Here is a 15,879-nt window from a genome sequence, read left to right as displayed (position 1 = left end):
CTGTGACGTCACGCTTTAGCTGACCTTTGGACCCACGGTCGCTACTGATTAAACACCACGCTCTACCTCCTTTATTGGCTTATTATTGATATTAACTTTTTGTTTTCATAATGTTTTTTCATGTAAGGGAATTTTATTCTTTTATTTTCATTCTTATTTTTTATTGAAGTAAAAGTACGAAAAAAATAAATAATGGTTGCCATGGGAGCCGAACTTCCGCCATCTTTGTTTACGATTGAAACTAGTCTGTGTGGCCCCCATGGTAAATATTGAATAAATATCTGTACTGGAGTCCTAAAAGTGAAGAGCTGAGCCAAGACCCCCCCCCCCCCCCCCATCCACACACACACCCTCCCATCATCACCTTTGATTTATTTGTTTTGGATTTTTTTTAATGGGGAAGGGGGGGGGGGGGGGTCATGTCGTATGATGACCGTCCTTTTCTCGGTAAATTTTAACTTTCAACAGCCACTTTTGGTCCACCAGTCAGTCATTTAAAACATTTTAAGTTCGGTTTGTTTACAGTTCTTTGAGAGTCCCATTTATTTTATTTAAAAAAAAAAAAAATTAAAACGGATTTATCTACAGTTTGTTTAATTATAGTGTGTTGACTTCCTTCAAGCCCTCACTTTTCATACTTAGGCAACAAGGAATTGATCCAATATATATCTTTTTCACTCCAAAATATTATTCCTTTTCATATTTTGCTTCATTTAACTTTGTTTTGATTCAGATGAATACTTTCAAATGTTTAAAGGATGTCAAGGAGAAGATTGCTGCTATTGCTGAGTCTCAAGGTCAAACTCTCACGTACTCAGTAGTAATTCTTAAGTTATGCCTATTCATGACCACCAAAGGAAGAAAGAAGACAATAAAAGCAAAATCCAGTTTATAATGAAAGAATAGAATTCTACCTATATTTTGATTTATAATTCATCAAAATCCGTCCATTTTTGACGAAGTTACGTCTTCATGATTCATAGGCAGTTGTTATTACTTGTATTGTCATGAACTCGTCACAACTTTGCAATGGTAAAATTGGCCGTTTTGAACCCCGAAAAATATTCATTTAAAAATTCATAACTCTTGAACCAATTGAGATATCTCAAAAGTTTAAAAAGCATTGGAATAAGCACAGCAAGCTGCTTCTGTTAATACCAATTTAAAGAAGTTCTTTATAATTTGAAATTTTCACTAAACTGCCTATTTATATAGTGCAATATCCACTAAAAGTGCTCAAAGTGCTTTACAAGGTGTCCTTGGCTAACAGCAACATTTAACATTTAGGACGGGACATGACGCCTGTTAGGCCATATTACATTTTCGGACAGTATTCATTTTACACCTGAGTACTGTGAGAGAATGTGAGTAAAGAGCCTTCTCCAAGGACTGAACTATGCATTGAGCAAGGCTCGAACCCAGGACCTTTCGATCGGAAAGCGAGTGTCATGCCACTAGACCACATAGCCGTGTTGTACAACGCAATTGAGCACATAGCGCATTATTTAATTTTGAAAATGGGCTTTACAAGTTTCATCTATTATTACCCTAATATTTTTTATTGCAGATCTGGTGGGAGTTACACTGCAGTAGTATCCAAAGGGTAGAAAGCATTTATTTCTGCCTGGTTTAAAAATAATAATATTTTTTGCTACCATTTGGACAGACACTAATTTAGCAAATATATTGCAAATAATTCTTTACCATAGCTGAAAGATTTCAGCGCCATTGGCTGCACTGCGTGGTCAGAGCAGAATCTGTTCTACTGGCCAATGGCTGACATAGTGCCGGTCTTGCTACAAAAGTACTATAAATTGAACCAATGGTATATCAGAACATTCAATTGGACCTAGGGGGTATTTTAATTGAGCTTTTGCACCAAAATCGAATGTCACTTTGTCTTAGCTTGTCATTCTAATGCTGCCTCAATCAGGTGTCAGCCATTTTGTGACGAAAATGCGAATATAGTATCAGCACTCAAGAGTTAATATTAAGCAAATGTTTTTTTGGTCAAATGAGAAAAAAGTTAGTGCATCAGGACAGAGTTAAACTAGCAGTAAGAATTGCAAATTGTTTCTCATATTAACGATGATGTTGGTGGCAACATTAACAATAAAAATAACAACCAAAAAATATAACACATAGACTTAAAATGAATACAAATTTTCTATAAATTCAGTTTGATCCAGAAACTTCTCCACGCCATCCCAGAGAGTGAGAGAGAGGATTTACTGCAGACCAAGGGGATTTCACATTTGGCTGAATTGTGTCAAGAAGACGAGAAACCTCCCCGCAGGGACGTCATTGAAAAGATTTCCATCCCTGATTGTGATCTATGTAAGATTTTGGATTTTTTTCAGTTTTTTCATAATAATGCTGAAAACTTATATACCGCTATAACTCCGAGACGCCAGACTCTAAGCGTTTAAAAATATATAAAAATATATTATTATATTATATTGAAGTTATAATATAGAACCTAGCCCTTTACATCAACAAATCATAACATCCATTTCACATATATATAAACTGAAAAGTTAAAAACCACATTGATATAATTATCACCCAGTTTATTTCAAATAAAGATTAAAATGCTCTGGTGAGCATATTCTTTCAGAAAATGAAAAAAAAATTTTTTAAATGCAAATCCAAAATTTTCACCTTCCGACTGATTATATCATGCACTGACACAAATATAGATAGTCCACACGTCTCGTGTTTGTCAAAATCATTTTGTTGTATTGCACTGTCGGGTGATGGGGCAGGATCGGAAATTGATGAAACAAATTGAATAGAAGCATGATTTCAATTTTAAAATATGTGACAGTGAATGACATAATCAGTCGGAAGGTGAAAATTTTGGATTTGCAATTTCTTGCATTTTCTGAAAGAATATGCTCAGCAGAGCATTTCAGTCTTTATTTGAAGTAAATCGAGTGATATTTCATAAAGTTATGGTCAGATGTATAGGAAAGGTATCCAGCAACTTTTCTCAAAATTCATACTTTTTCAACTTGGCTAGCTGTAAATAATATTAAGAAGTGAACTTAAACTTTGATATTTCTCGAAAATGTACAAAAAGGGTTGATTTAATCCTTTATGACAAGAACTCATTTTTAATTTTAAAAAAAATACCTAACTCATTTTTGATTTTGTAAAAAAGACCTAACTAAGCTTGGCAATATTTCAGTTCAAACCTTTTCACCATCTGACTGATTATGTCATTCACTGTAACATATATCCAAATTGATATTTGATCTCACTCCATCCAACCACAATCAGGTCTGGAGGATTTTGTGGAAACTGTGTCCCTGTTGGAGATGGCCACTGACTACGACACGATACAAAGACTCTTCCTTGCTCTGGCACCGCCTGCCAGACCCACTCGTGAGTTCCAATAAATGTCAATGTTCTGTTGTTAGGAGGAGAAATTCTTCATTGACAATTTGTCAAATAAATGTCAATAAATTATTGATTTGGTATGTACATGCATTTATATCATTTGTTTGTCTATTAGGTTAAACAATATAAATATGAATTTAGCACCTTTCCACAAATTCTCATTCCCAGTGCACTTTACAGTGATTTGTGCAGCTATGTGGTCTAGTGGTATGACACTCACTTTCGAAGGTCCTGGGTTTGAGCCTCGCTTGGCGTATAGTTGAGTCCTTGGAGAAGGCTCTTTACTCACATTCTCTCACCATCCTCAGATGTAAAATGAGTACCTGGCCGTTAACATAACAGGCGTCATGTCCAAATGTTAAATTTGCTGTTGGTCAGGGACCCCTTGTAAAGCGATTTGAGCACTTTTAGTGGATATTGCGCTATATAAAAGCTCAATTTTTTTTTTTAAACCCCCAGCTGTCCTTATGGAAACAACTTTCCATTTTAAGCTGTACACGTTTCCTATATGTCTGTATTGTATCCGTGATTGCCTGTATCCAAATCCCAATACCCATTCACTCCTGAGTCTATTGAGGTTCGAGTAATATATCTAAAGTGCCTTACTGAAAGACACAGATACAAGTGGGAGACTGTGTCACCCATCTTGTCACTGACCATGCCCAACATTGCTTGCTTTTGTTACAAGGAAGGGGAGACGTGGTTCAGTTGAGTCAGATTGGTTATTATAATGATACTTTTGTTTTCCACATCATTGAAGCAAATGTCGATATGTCCGGGTGTTTTTTTTTTTCACATTTTACTCTGGCAATGTGTCACACATTGTATCAATGAATATTCGTCCATACATATGTAGAAAAATACACATTCGAAGTTTTCAGATTGTTTTTAACCAAGGTTTTTTTTTTTACATAGAGATGTAGAGAAATGAATAGTTTAAGATGTCAGATTGTCTGGTCAATGAATATTCTTCCATACAGACATAGAGAAATACACATTTGAAGTTGTCAGATTTCTTTATCAATGATATTCTTCCATAGAGAAGAAGAGAAATACATATTTGCAGTTGTTAGATTGTCTTATCAATGAATATTCTTCCATACAGATGTAGAGAAATACACATTTGAAGTTGTCAGATTGTCTTACGAGGAGAATCAGTCGCAATGTGAAGCTCTGGATCTGCCTGATGGATGTTTGCAAACCAACGAAATTATCCTTCGTGTTTCCAGTTTGATTAAAACAGATTTTGGCATGGGGAGAATTGTTTTGACAGACAAGAGGTGAGTTTGACCTTTGATAATTGAACTCTTGTACACTTGATTAAATGCTTTACAATATATAGTCACCTGGAACACCTACAAAAGACGTCGAACTTCTATGTCATAGCACAAGACCGAAGGGCTAGAGCTCAGGTGATCGCTGGTTCTGGTAAGTAAGTAAGGTTAAATGCTTTTCTTTCATGAAAGCCAGATTATTTTTTTTCAAGGTATGTGCAGCTATGTGGTCTTGTGGTATGACACTCGCTTTCGGATCAGAGGGTCCTGGGTTCGAGCCTCGTTCAGCGCATAGTTGAGTCCTTGGAAAAGACTCTTTACTCACATCACATTCTCTCACTGTACTCAGGTGTAAAATGAGTACCTGGCCGTCAACAGCGTTGTCTAAATCAGAAAAGTTGTAATATCGCCTAGCAGGCGTCAAGTCTCGTTCTACATGTTACATGTTGCTGTTGGTCAGGGACCCTTTGTAAAGCACTTTGAGCACATTTAGTGGATACTGCGCTATATAAAAGCTCTATTATTTTTTTTCACCTCAAATATGGATGAAATGGGTGACTATTAATTTGTCAAAAGTTCTGAAATCTGAGACTTTGTTTGGCATTGTGGTCTTGTGGCATGGCACTCACTATTGGATCTGTAGGTTCCTGGTTCGAGTCCCTTCTTTGAAACGCAAAGTTGTGTCTATGAAAAGACTTTAGTCAGTTTCTGTCATCGCACTTAGATGTAAAATGAGTACCTGGCCATTAACAATGCTGTTTCTGTTATTAAAAATACAGATGAATAGATTGTGACATTTTTGGCTTGGATGATGTTCAGTGACGCGGCAAATGCTTGTTTAATTTGGTGTTTGTTTGTTTTTCTCCAACTTTCCAGAATATTTTTCATCAAGGATGTGAGCAACGCCTACAAAGAGGTCATCAAATTGCGAGACATTTCCAGACTGGAGAAGTTACGAGTTCACACCTTTCTCAACATTGTGGATGCCCTGGAGATTTGGGACGATGGTATGATGATGATGATGATGATGATGATGATGATGATGATGATGATGATGATGATGATAATGATGATGATGATGATGATGTGGTGGTGATGATGATGATGATGAGGATGATGATGACTGATGATGATGATTAATGATAATGATGATCATGATGATGATGTTGATGATGATGAAAACTAAATCACATCTACATCTATTTGAACTACTTATTACAACAAATATCTTTTTGCATCAAAGCGTTTCAAAAATGACCTCTTGGCACACCTCGATATCAACACTTTGATCTTTATTATTTATTGTTATTTTCAGACAAAATCAGATATGTGGTCCAGTGGTATGACACTCGCTTTCGGATCGGAAGGTCCTGAGTTCAAGCCTGTCTCAGTGCAAACTTGAGTCCTTGGAAAAGGCTCTTGGCTCCCATTTTCTCACCGTACTCAGATGTAAAATGAGTACCTGGCCGCTAACAGCGTTGTCTCTGTCCGAAAAAAAAAAAATTGGAAAATCGCCTAATAGGCGTCATGTCACATCCTACATGTTAAGTGTTCCTGTTGGCCAGGGACCCTTTGTAAAGCGCTCTGAGCACATTTAGAGGATATTGCGCTATATAAAAGATCATTTTTAAAAATTAACAACACTTTGAGTTTAACGGAAAGGGGTGTTAACCCTTTGCCAACCCCCAACCTGGAGGACCAGGTGACTCAAAGATGGGGGAATCACACTCCATTAGTCGCCTTTTACGACACGCTGGCTTGACGTTGGGCTATTCTTGACCCTCTCAGTTGAGGGACCCCGGACACCACACGGGGGTTTGATCATATATTTATTCTTTATTGTTATTTTCATTTTTACTTGTAGATGGCAAAGCGTGTTTCACAGCCACTTTGAAGGATATTGAGCTATAGAAAAGATCAATTTTTTAAAATTTATAATACTTTGATCATATATTTATTATTTATTGTTATTTTCATTTTTACTTGTAGATGGCAAAGCTTGTTTCACAGCCACTTTGAAGGATATTGAGCTATAGAAAAGATCAATTTTTAAAAATTTATAATACTTTGATCATATATTTATTATTTATTGTTATTTTCATTTTTACTTGTAGATGGCAAAGCGTGTTTCACAGCCACTTTGAAGGAGGAGAGAAATATGTGGTGTATGTTGATAGAGGAGATGCGAGCTGGGAAATTGGTGGCCGAGGCTACGAAGGATTTTACGGCCATCACACAGGCCATACAAAATGTCCTGCTAGTGGACGCAGTGGTCAGAAGGTAGGAAAGAATATTATCTTTGACTAGCTTGAGAGTTTGAATTTTTAGCGTCGGGTGATCATCCTTATTTTAGGGTTGATGAATGATTGCTACTGAATTAGGTCCAAGTTTTCAAGCCAATATATAAAAAATAGTGGCCGAGTGGTCAAGGCATTGCACTATGATAAAGAAGGTCCCGGGTTTGAGCCCCGCTTCAGGTTCTTTGATTTTTTTTTACTTGAGCAAGATTATTAACCCCCAATTTGCTCACTTGGACACATGGGTGATTCCTGTTGACATCAGACATCCTGTTTGATGGATTATCTATATTCCTTGGTTGTGAAAGGGCGTAATTTTCTTTTTTTTAAATTTAATATAAAAAATAAATAAATGAATGTGAACATTTATATGACACATACCACTGGTGCTTCATGCTTATTGCACTTCATTATGTTCCGTTCATTTCCCCAGTGGGTCATATGGAATCTTATTCCCCTTTCACACAGTACCAGTCACCTTTTTGTCATCCTGTTTGTACTACCACTCTTATACGATCACTTCCTGTTGCCAGCTACTCATTCACTCCTGAGTCGAGTGTGGTAGTGTCTATAAAGTACCGTACCGAAGGACACAACGGACACGATATTATGTCCTTAGCAGAGGGCATTTTACAATTTACTCAATGTATTGGAGGTGTAATTGGTACAAAGGAACATTGATTTGTCTGAAAATTGTACAGGCTTCTAACAGGCTGCATGTCTCATCCTTTGTGGGGAATTTACACTTTTCCATAATCAGTGAAAAAAAAAATTGTTTGTAGAAAGTTTAGATCAGTGTATAAGTTCTATATAAAGTTGATCTTTTTTTTCTTTGAATTCTACTCCCCTCACGAATTGGTCGAGTGGTTCAGGCATTGCACTGTGATCCGGAAGGTCCCGGGTTCAAGCCCCGCTTCAGGTAATTTCGTTTTTTTCCTTGAGCAAGATTGTTAACCCCCAATTTGCTCACATGGACAACATAGGTGATTCCTGTTGACATCAGACATTCTGTTTGATGAGTTATCTATATTCCTTTGTGGAATGCATAGGCGATGGGATCTTATGATGTCATGGCAGAAGGGCTTAATTTAATATTTATTTTAACCCCTCACTCTCTTCCCCCCTCCCTTTCTCCCATCCCCAGTGGCCAAGACGAACACACAACACACCACCACCACACCATCCAAGCAGCTGACACGCTACGGTTCTTCTTTGCCTACATGTCAGAAGGAAGACACAACTTGCCACCCGACACGCTTCGTGCGTTACAACACAGGGTGGATCCCAACCAGAGACAAAGGGAGAGGAAAACGGTGGAGGTTATGCTGTACACACCAGGGTGTGAGTTAATTATAGATAGTTTAAAAAAAAATTTAAAAATTGAGCATTTATATAGCACAATATCCACTAAACGTGCTCAAAGCGCTTTGCAAGGTGTCCATGATCAACAGTAACATTTAACATGTAGGACGGGACATGATGCCTGTTAGGCAATATTACAAGTTTTCGGACAAAGACAACGCTGTTAACGGCCAGGTACTCATTTTACACCTGAGTATGGTGAGAGACTGTGAATAAAGAGCCTTTTCCAAGGACTCAACTATGCGCCGAGGGCGAGGCTCGAACCCAGGACCTTCCGCTCCGAAACCGAGTGTCATACCACTAGACCACATAGCTGCACATAGTAGAAAACGGTATACCGGTAGGGGTTGCTTGAAGCCTGTGATCGTGAAAATACTAACGAAAGAGCGAAAATCAAGAGGCTTCGTATGGAAACAATACAGACAATGGACGTTTCGAGTACAAACCCTTTGTTAGAACAACAATACATAAATTAATGTGGAAAAACAAATAAAATCAAATGCAATGCATTGTCTGTATTGTTTCCATACGAAGCCTCTCCATTTTCATTCTTTCGTTAGTCTATAGATAGTATGAAGTTGACGTCACTCAGGTCTTTGTTATTGTTTTGTTTTGTTTTTTTAGCAATCTGTGTTAATTAGTAATTCTCACGAAATAAACTGTATTAACCAAACTATAAACGTTCAAGGTTACACTTAGTTTTGTGTGTTGGTCCGTTATACTTCCGGATGGCAATTTTGTGAGCTTCTTTGCCAAGCGCATTCTATGTATTGGGTGATTTTGAGGACAAATGGGCTATTCTATAATTTTTCAACTCATATGTTTACTTTCTCTCACTTTTCTTTAAAAGTTGTTAATTGAACTTATATATAGCTTAATATCCATTAAACATGCTCAAAGCGCTATACAAGGGGTCTCTGGCCAACAGCAACACTTAACATGTAGGACGGGACATGATGCCTGTTAGCTATGTACTTCTGACGCTCCTCAATATATCTGTTGAAAAGTTGCCATCTCTATTTTGTAATGAAGAGTCTGACTGGTAAGGTTTTGTATCATTCATATAGTCCATTGTTTGAGGTCTTTTCTGGGTAAATTATTTCAAGGGATATTCTCAATTTTTTCTACAGAGAGGACCTAAAAATTATCTCTGTCGTCTATCTGGAATTTAGTACCTAATGTATTAATGTCTTTATTGTTTTTATGTTGTTGGCTGAAGAAGGGTTTTGAGCCCGAAACGTTACGTATTTGGTATTTTGTTCTTTGTTGAAGCTGTTATATTCATTTTTGTTTATGACTTTTTACAGTCCACAGATTCTAGCAGCCTAGTATCACTTTGCCTAGCTAGTCATGATTGGGTAGCTGGGTCTGTTAGATCTGATTGGATCCAAAGGGTAACAAGCAATTGCTGTTGTCCATTTCATGCTATATTAACAGGAATCAACTCTGTCTCCATGGGGCCTAATGGTTCTGAAGGACAACTGCTTCACATAAAATCCAGACAAATGGGAGAAAAGTCCTCTGTATCATGAGCTTAGTATTGAGAATACTTTTTTTGTTTTCTTTTCATTGTGGCTTGAAAAAAATTTGCTTTCTCGGATAGTGTTAATTTGTAATCTTCTTCTTCAAAAACCAAGTGTGTGCCAGACATCGGTGATCATGGTACGCCATTCATCTCTCTGATCAGATAACCTCAGAAAACTAATATTACTCTTCTCTTTCTTTGCCACCGAGCTGTTTGAACTATTCAAATATGTTTTTTTTTGGTCTACCTTTACTCTTTTTACCTTCTATCTTTCCTGTGAGAGCAAGATGTTCAATATATTGGAGTATTCATTAGTATTGAACATCTTATTCGTAATAATTTATAATTTTCCCCCACCTTTTTTACAGCTTCTGTGGACAGTATAGGCACCCCAACTGTGGTACCGCGTCTGTGGTGTGGGATGGGGGATGGCAAGGTACAGGTCTTTGATGCGACCACGTGGACGCTGGAAGACAATTTTGTACAGACACGGAGCACCGTGGTACGTTTGTGTGTCAGTGTAGATTTGATACAGTTAAATAGGAAAATTTTGCGTCTATTTGGTCAAGTGGTAAGACACCCGCTTTCGGATTGGAAGGTCCTGGGTTCGAGCCTCGCTTGGCGCATAGTTGAGTCCTTGGAGAAGGCTCTTTACTCACATTTCTCTCACTGTACTCATGTGTAAAATGAGTACCTGGCCATTAACAGCATTGTCTCTGTCCGAAAAATTTGTAATATCGCCTAACAGGCGTTATGTCCCGTCCTACATGTTAAATGTTGCTGTTGGCCAGGGACCCCTTGTAAAGCGCTTTGAGCACGTTTAGTGGATATTGCGCCATATAAAAGCTCAATTGTAAAATTTAATTTTAAATTTTAAACACTTTCTTGGGCCGGGTTCCTGACCTCCCATAGTGGGCAGGGAGGTACTTACTGTGTTTTCTATCCCCCTATATCTGTTTTCCAACTTGCTTTCTGTCTTTGTGTTTGTCTGTCTTTGTCTTGGAATGAGATTACTTGGTTTTGTCCTGGCCTTCGCCGGATACCCTGGCTGAGAGGGAAACAGTCAAATGTATAGTTTTGGGAGAGAATATTTTTTTCAGTAAGTCAGATGTACTACCATTTCACCACAGAAGTTACCCTATATTTGGGGCAATTTAATGCTTGTATTGTTCACAAGAGCATGCGTAACCGCTGTGACCTCCTTCCTACATCGCAAAAAATAAAGACAAGTATTGAATTGTAAGCTTCAATATATTAGATGGAGACACATACCATGGACGTTTTGGGTTTCCCCTTTATCAACAAAACATGATGAATAAAACACTAAGGATGAATGAGATATCTCATTCGTCCTTAGTATCTCATTCATTGTGTTTTGTTGATAAAGGGGAAACCCGAAACGTCCACAATATCTGTCTTCATCTAATATATTGAAGCTTACAATTCAATACTTATCATTTTTTTCCCTTCAATCAACAACATTTTCATTATTCCTACATCGCAAAAAAAAAAAATAATAAATAAACATTGAACCTGTCCCAGTCATCTAAAAGAAATGAGTTATTCTTTTAGAGAGTTAATTCTGACTACAAATCCAGCATTTAGTAAAAATAAAATTTTGTAATTTTTAGATAATTTTACAGTATCTTGGTCACTTTGAGATCATATCAATATAATCAATGTTTTTGTAGATTACTTTCAAAATGATAATAATTACCTCACTGAACCCTAACACTGACTATATCTGTAGTTTACCCGGGTTACTTTACTTTTATCCCATGCCTATTTATTACATTTTTCTGAGACAAATTATAGGCGTAGTATCAAAGCTAATGTTTTTTAGTTTTTACACGTTAATGGTAGTTGAATAAAACAATCTATGTACATCTTCATTTTTAATACATTTTTTTTCCAATTTTGAAAAGTAGCAAAAATCTCTAGGATTGAGTGAGTTAATATGTAAATTAAACAACAGTGACCATTTCCATGTTTTACCTTACCAGGCGGCATTAGTGGCTGTAGGCTGTATCAGTGTTTTCAATGTTGTTTGTAGATTACTTCCAAAATGATAATGATTAATATGTAAATTAAACAACAGTGACCATTTCCATGTTTGACCTCACCAGGCAGCATTAGTGGCTGTAGGGGAGGGCCAGGTATGGGCAGGATCCCACGGTATTTTCATCATTGACACTGACACCATCACGTGTAACAAGACTTTGATGGAACATCCTGACGTTGTGGCTGATATTATTCTCACAGATGATGGGAGGTAAAGTATTCTATTTAAAAATGGTCAATCTGGCAGATATAGTCGAGGATAAAATGTCTATGGTAGATATTGTGGGTTTGGAGTTGTCGACACTTTTAGAATTAAACCAAAGTATTATTATTATTATTATTATTATTATTATTATTATTATTATTATTATTATTATTATTATTATTATTATTATTGTTCTTGTTATTGTTGCTGTTGTTGCTGCTGCTATTGTTGTTGTTGTTATTATTATTGTCATTGTTACTATTATTATTGTAGTTGTTGTTGTTATTATTTTTATTATTATTATTATTATTTTGCATCCTGAGCGAGTTAAGCCACATGATTAGTCTGATTTTTAATTCATTTAATTTTTTTCTCCATCTCAGACATGCGTTTAGTGCCAGCGTAGAAGGGACCATCATTAAATGGGAGATCCAAACCCTCAGGCAAGTGTTCAAATTCCAGATGGCCGATACACACAGTCTCAAAAGCATCAAATTTTACGACGACAAGCTGTGGTGTGGTAGGTGGAAACTTAAATATAAATATAGAAAACTATACATGTATGTATCACTTATTTACAGGTAACTTACCAAACACCAAACCCACAGTCAAACTATGTGTGCAGCAACTACGGTAGAGTCACACCCATTGCTGCTCTCAACAAGACTGATGAGACCAAGGCCATAGAGGGTGCAAACCATTGTTTCTTGAGACGGAAGGATGCCTACACTATTACTTACCAAACCAAACACCAAAGACGTAGTCAAACTACGTGTGCAGCAACTGCGGTAGAGACTGCCATCAATGCAAGGATCGGTCTGCTAAGCCGCACCTCGTCGCTGCTCTAAGCAAGACTGATGAGACCAAAGTCAACCACCATTTCTTGAGACGGAAGGATTCCTACTATTACTTACCAAACCCTAAAACTAGTATGCTTCATAATGTCAATATTGGGGTGGGGGGGGGAGAGGGGTCCCAATAGCACTCGCATCACATGCAAATGAGATTGATCCCGAGTGCAGTTGAGATTCTTTTCGGGCAAACCCCCCCCCCCCGTCTGTCTCCACCCAGCAGTGAATGGGGTAATTGTGTCTGTTAGATGTAGAGGAAAAGTACTTTGCAATGGACTAGCGTCCTATCCAAAGGGAAAGAAACAATTGCTATTGTCTATTTTACACAATAGACACTGGGATAAACTCTGGCTCCATGGACCTATTGGCTCCGAAGGACAAACGTTTTTAAAATTAAAAAAATTTCTAGAGGTAATCCATAAAGTTAGATATGGGGTGGGATGTTTTATGCTGGATGATGGTTTTGTGCTGAACATAGAGTAGGCATCTTAGTAGATTATGTGGTCTATTGGTATGACACTCGCTTTCGGATCGGAAGGTCATGGGGTCGAACCTTGTTCGGCACATAGTTGAGACCTTGGAGAAGGCTTTTTACTCACATTCTCTCACTGTAAAATGAGTACCTGGCCGTTAACAGTTTTGTCTCTGTCCGAAAAAAAAATTGTAATATCGCCTAACAGGCTTCATGTCCCGTCCTACATGTTAAATGTTGCTGTTGGCCAGGGACCCCTTGTAAAGCGCTTTGAGCATGTTTAGTGGATATTGCTCTATATAAAAGCTCAATTTTTTTTTAAACATTTGAGAATATGGTCAGCATCCTGTTGAGCATGATGGCATTGGTGTGCATGAAATGGGTCATTTTTTGATTATTTTTCTTTTGGTCTTGAATCCCCCCAGGGACGTGGAAACACATTGTGGCCATGGATTTGGAGGGACACCAACTGCAGACCTTCACCTTGTCCACTCCAGCTGTTCCTGGGGTCAAACCCATTGACATTGACTGTTTTGAAATCTTCAATGATGAGGTAATGATTGACTCTATCGAATTGGGAGATTAGGGAGTAGGCACTGGTGTATGATAGAGATCTGAAAAAAAATGTGTATGAAAGGTGCCAGACAAAGCAAGAAAGAAATATACAAGACAAAAAAAAACATCCCAAAATATCTGAATTCCTCGCCTGGTGATTGAACTTAATCTGAAAAAGTAATGTACTTACTTACTTATCCGAACCAGCGACCACCTGAGCTCTAGCCCTTCGGTCTTGTGCCATGACGTAGAAGTTAGATGTCTTTTGTAGTTGTTCCAGGTGACTATAAAGTGTGTTACTGATGCTTGGATTTGGTTGGAGGAATGGGCATCTCAGGTCTTCGAGAGGTTGACATTCAAGCAAGTGGTGTGTTACTGTTTCATTGGGTGTTGACATAGGGGGCAGGAAGGGGATGTGTCTTTTGTAATTTTGCTTAAATGGTTGTTGAGCGGTATGTGTTGTGTTCTTAGTTGAAAGATGATGCTTTGCTGGTGTCTTCTGAGCTTATTTAGGCAATCAGTCTTTACAGGAGTGAGAAAAAAAAAAAAAAAAGTAATGTAAATGCTGCTGCTCGAAGCTCAAAGAAATAAATAACAATGTGAAATTGAATGTAATGAAAACAGATAAAATGGATGTTTCGGGTTTCCCCTTTATCAACAAAACAGGATGAATGAAACACTACGGATGAATGAGAATGTTGTTAATTACGCCATTACCACATCTGTAGTGTTTCATTCATTCTATTTTGTTGATAAAGGGGAAACCCGAAAAGTCCATTTTATCTGTTTTCGTAATTAAATTGAAGCTTACATTCAATTTCACATTGTTATTTCTTTTATCTATTTGGCAACCTCTGTGGTGTTCTTGTCGCACATTTGACTGATAACCCGGAAGTGATTCAATCCCAATTAAGGAAATTATGATTTTTTATTTTGATGATATTTTTCTTGTATTTTTCTTTCTGCTCTATGTGCTACTGTGTTATTCACAACTTTCCAGATTTTAAAATATGTATGGGGTTTTTTTTACAACTTTTTTCCTTATATAGATAGAACAAAGTTGATGTCACTCTGACGTCACTTATGGTTTTTTGCAATCCACGTTTATGAGTAATTCTCACTGAACTGTATTAACCAGACTATAAACTTTTAAGGTTACACATAGTTACACTTTCGGATGGCAGTGTTGTGAGCTTCTTAGCCAAGCGCATACTATATTTTGCCAACCAGGTTGGGTGGTCATTTGGATAAACTGAGAATTGTTTTTTTTTTTTTGTTTTTTTTTTTTTGTTTTTTAACTCCCTTCTTCAACTTCAACTCTAGATCTGGGCAGGGTGCCGACGAGAAGGACAGCTGATTGTCTGGGATGAGAAAACAACCCAGCTAAAACATTGCATCAAATTGGAATGTCGGGGCATTAGTGTCATTCTCCTCTGTGGAAGTTTTGTAAGTTGCTCTAAAATCCCATTTATTAACTCCATGGTACATTGTTGTGGTCTAGTGGTATGACGCTTGACCTTTAACCTTCTCCTTACCACCTACAGCAAAATCGTCACATTTGTTACGACACAATATACATTTTTCTTATTCAGATTTATTTTGTATTACACAATGATCTTTTTTTAATTAATAAGAACATAAAGTTGTTTTGTAGAGAGATTGTTTGAGTTTAAAAAACCAATTTTTCTGCTGCGTAAGCCTGTCATTTTGGGGAAAATACTGAACTACGCCACTACCACATTCTTTCATTCATCTGTGGGGTTTCATTCATTCTGTTTCGTTGATAAAGGGGAAACTGGAAACGTTCATTTGATCTGTTTTTGTAATGTGATTAAATTGAAGCTTACAATAAATTTCACATCATTATTTATGACT

At 37.3% G+C, this 15,879-nt stretch overlaps 1 protein-coding gene across 4 annotated transcripts in view; it reads left to right on the top strand.

Annotated features, from left to right (window-relative positions):
• Positions 1–15,879, top strand: part of LOC144957382 (DENN domain-containing protein 3-like) — a 43,211-nt gene that overhangs the window by 22,351 nt on the left and 4,981 nt on the right. For all 4 annotated transcript variants that reach the window (XM_078888628.1, XM_078888631.1, XM_078888630.1 and 1 more), the window contains exons 16-26: positions 2,180–2,337; positions 3,283–3,387; positions 4,508–4,682; positions 5,553–5,683; positions 6,791–6,956; positions 8,118–8,314; positions 10,229–10,362; positions 11,987–12,132; positions 12,510–12,646; positions 13,875–14,002; positions 15,328–15,450. In XM_078888628.1, the coding sequence (XP_078744754.1) occupies positions 2,180–2,337; positions 3,283–3,387; positions 4,508–4,682; positions 5,553–5,683; positions 6,791–6,956; positions 8,118–8,314; positions 10,229–10,362; positions 11,987–12,132; positions 12,510–12,646; positions 13,875–14,002; positions 15,328–15,450 (1,600 nt within the window). The remainder of the gene's footprint in view (positions 1–2,179; positions 2,338–3,282; positions 3,388–4,507; positions 4,683–5,552; positions 5,684–6,790; positions 6,957–8,117; positions 8,315–10,228; positions 10,363–11,986; positions 12,133–12,509; positions 12,647–13,874; positions 14,003–15,327; positions 15,451–15,879) is intronic.

Source organism: Berghia stephanieae, chromosome 11 (genome assembly GCF_034508935.2).
Source record: "Berghia stephanieae isolate SIO BIC M18660-M18661 chromosome 11, UCSD_Bste_1.3, whole genome shotgun sequence".
In the NCBI taxonomy this organism is placed as follows: Eukaryota; Metazoa; Mollusca; class Gastropoda; order Nudibranchia; family Aeolidiidae; genus Berghia; species Berghia stephanieae.
Note: the sequence above shows the minus strand (reverse complement) of the source record. Positions and strands in the feature narration are given on the sequence as shown.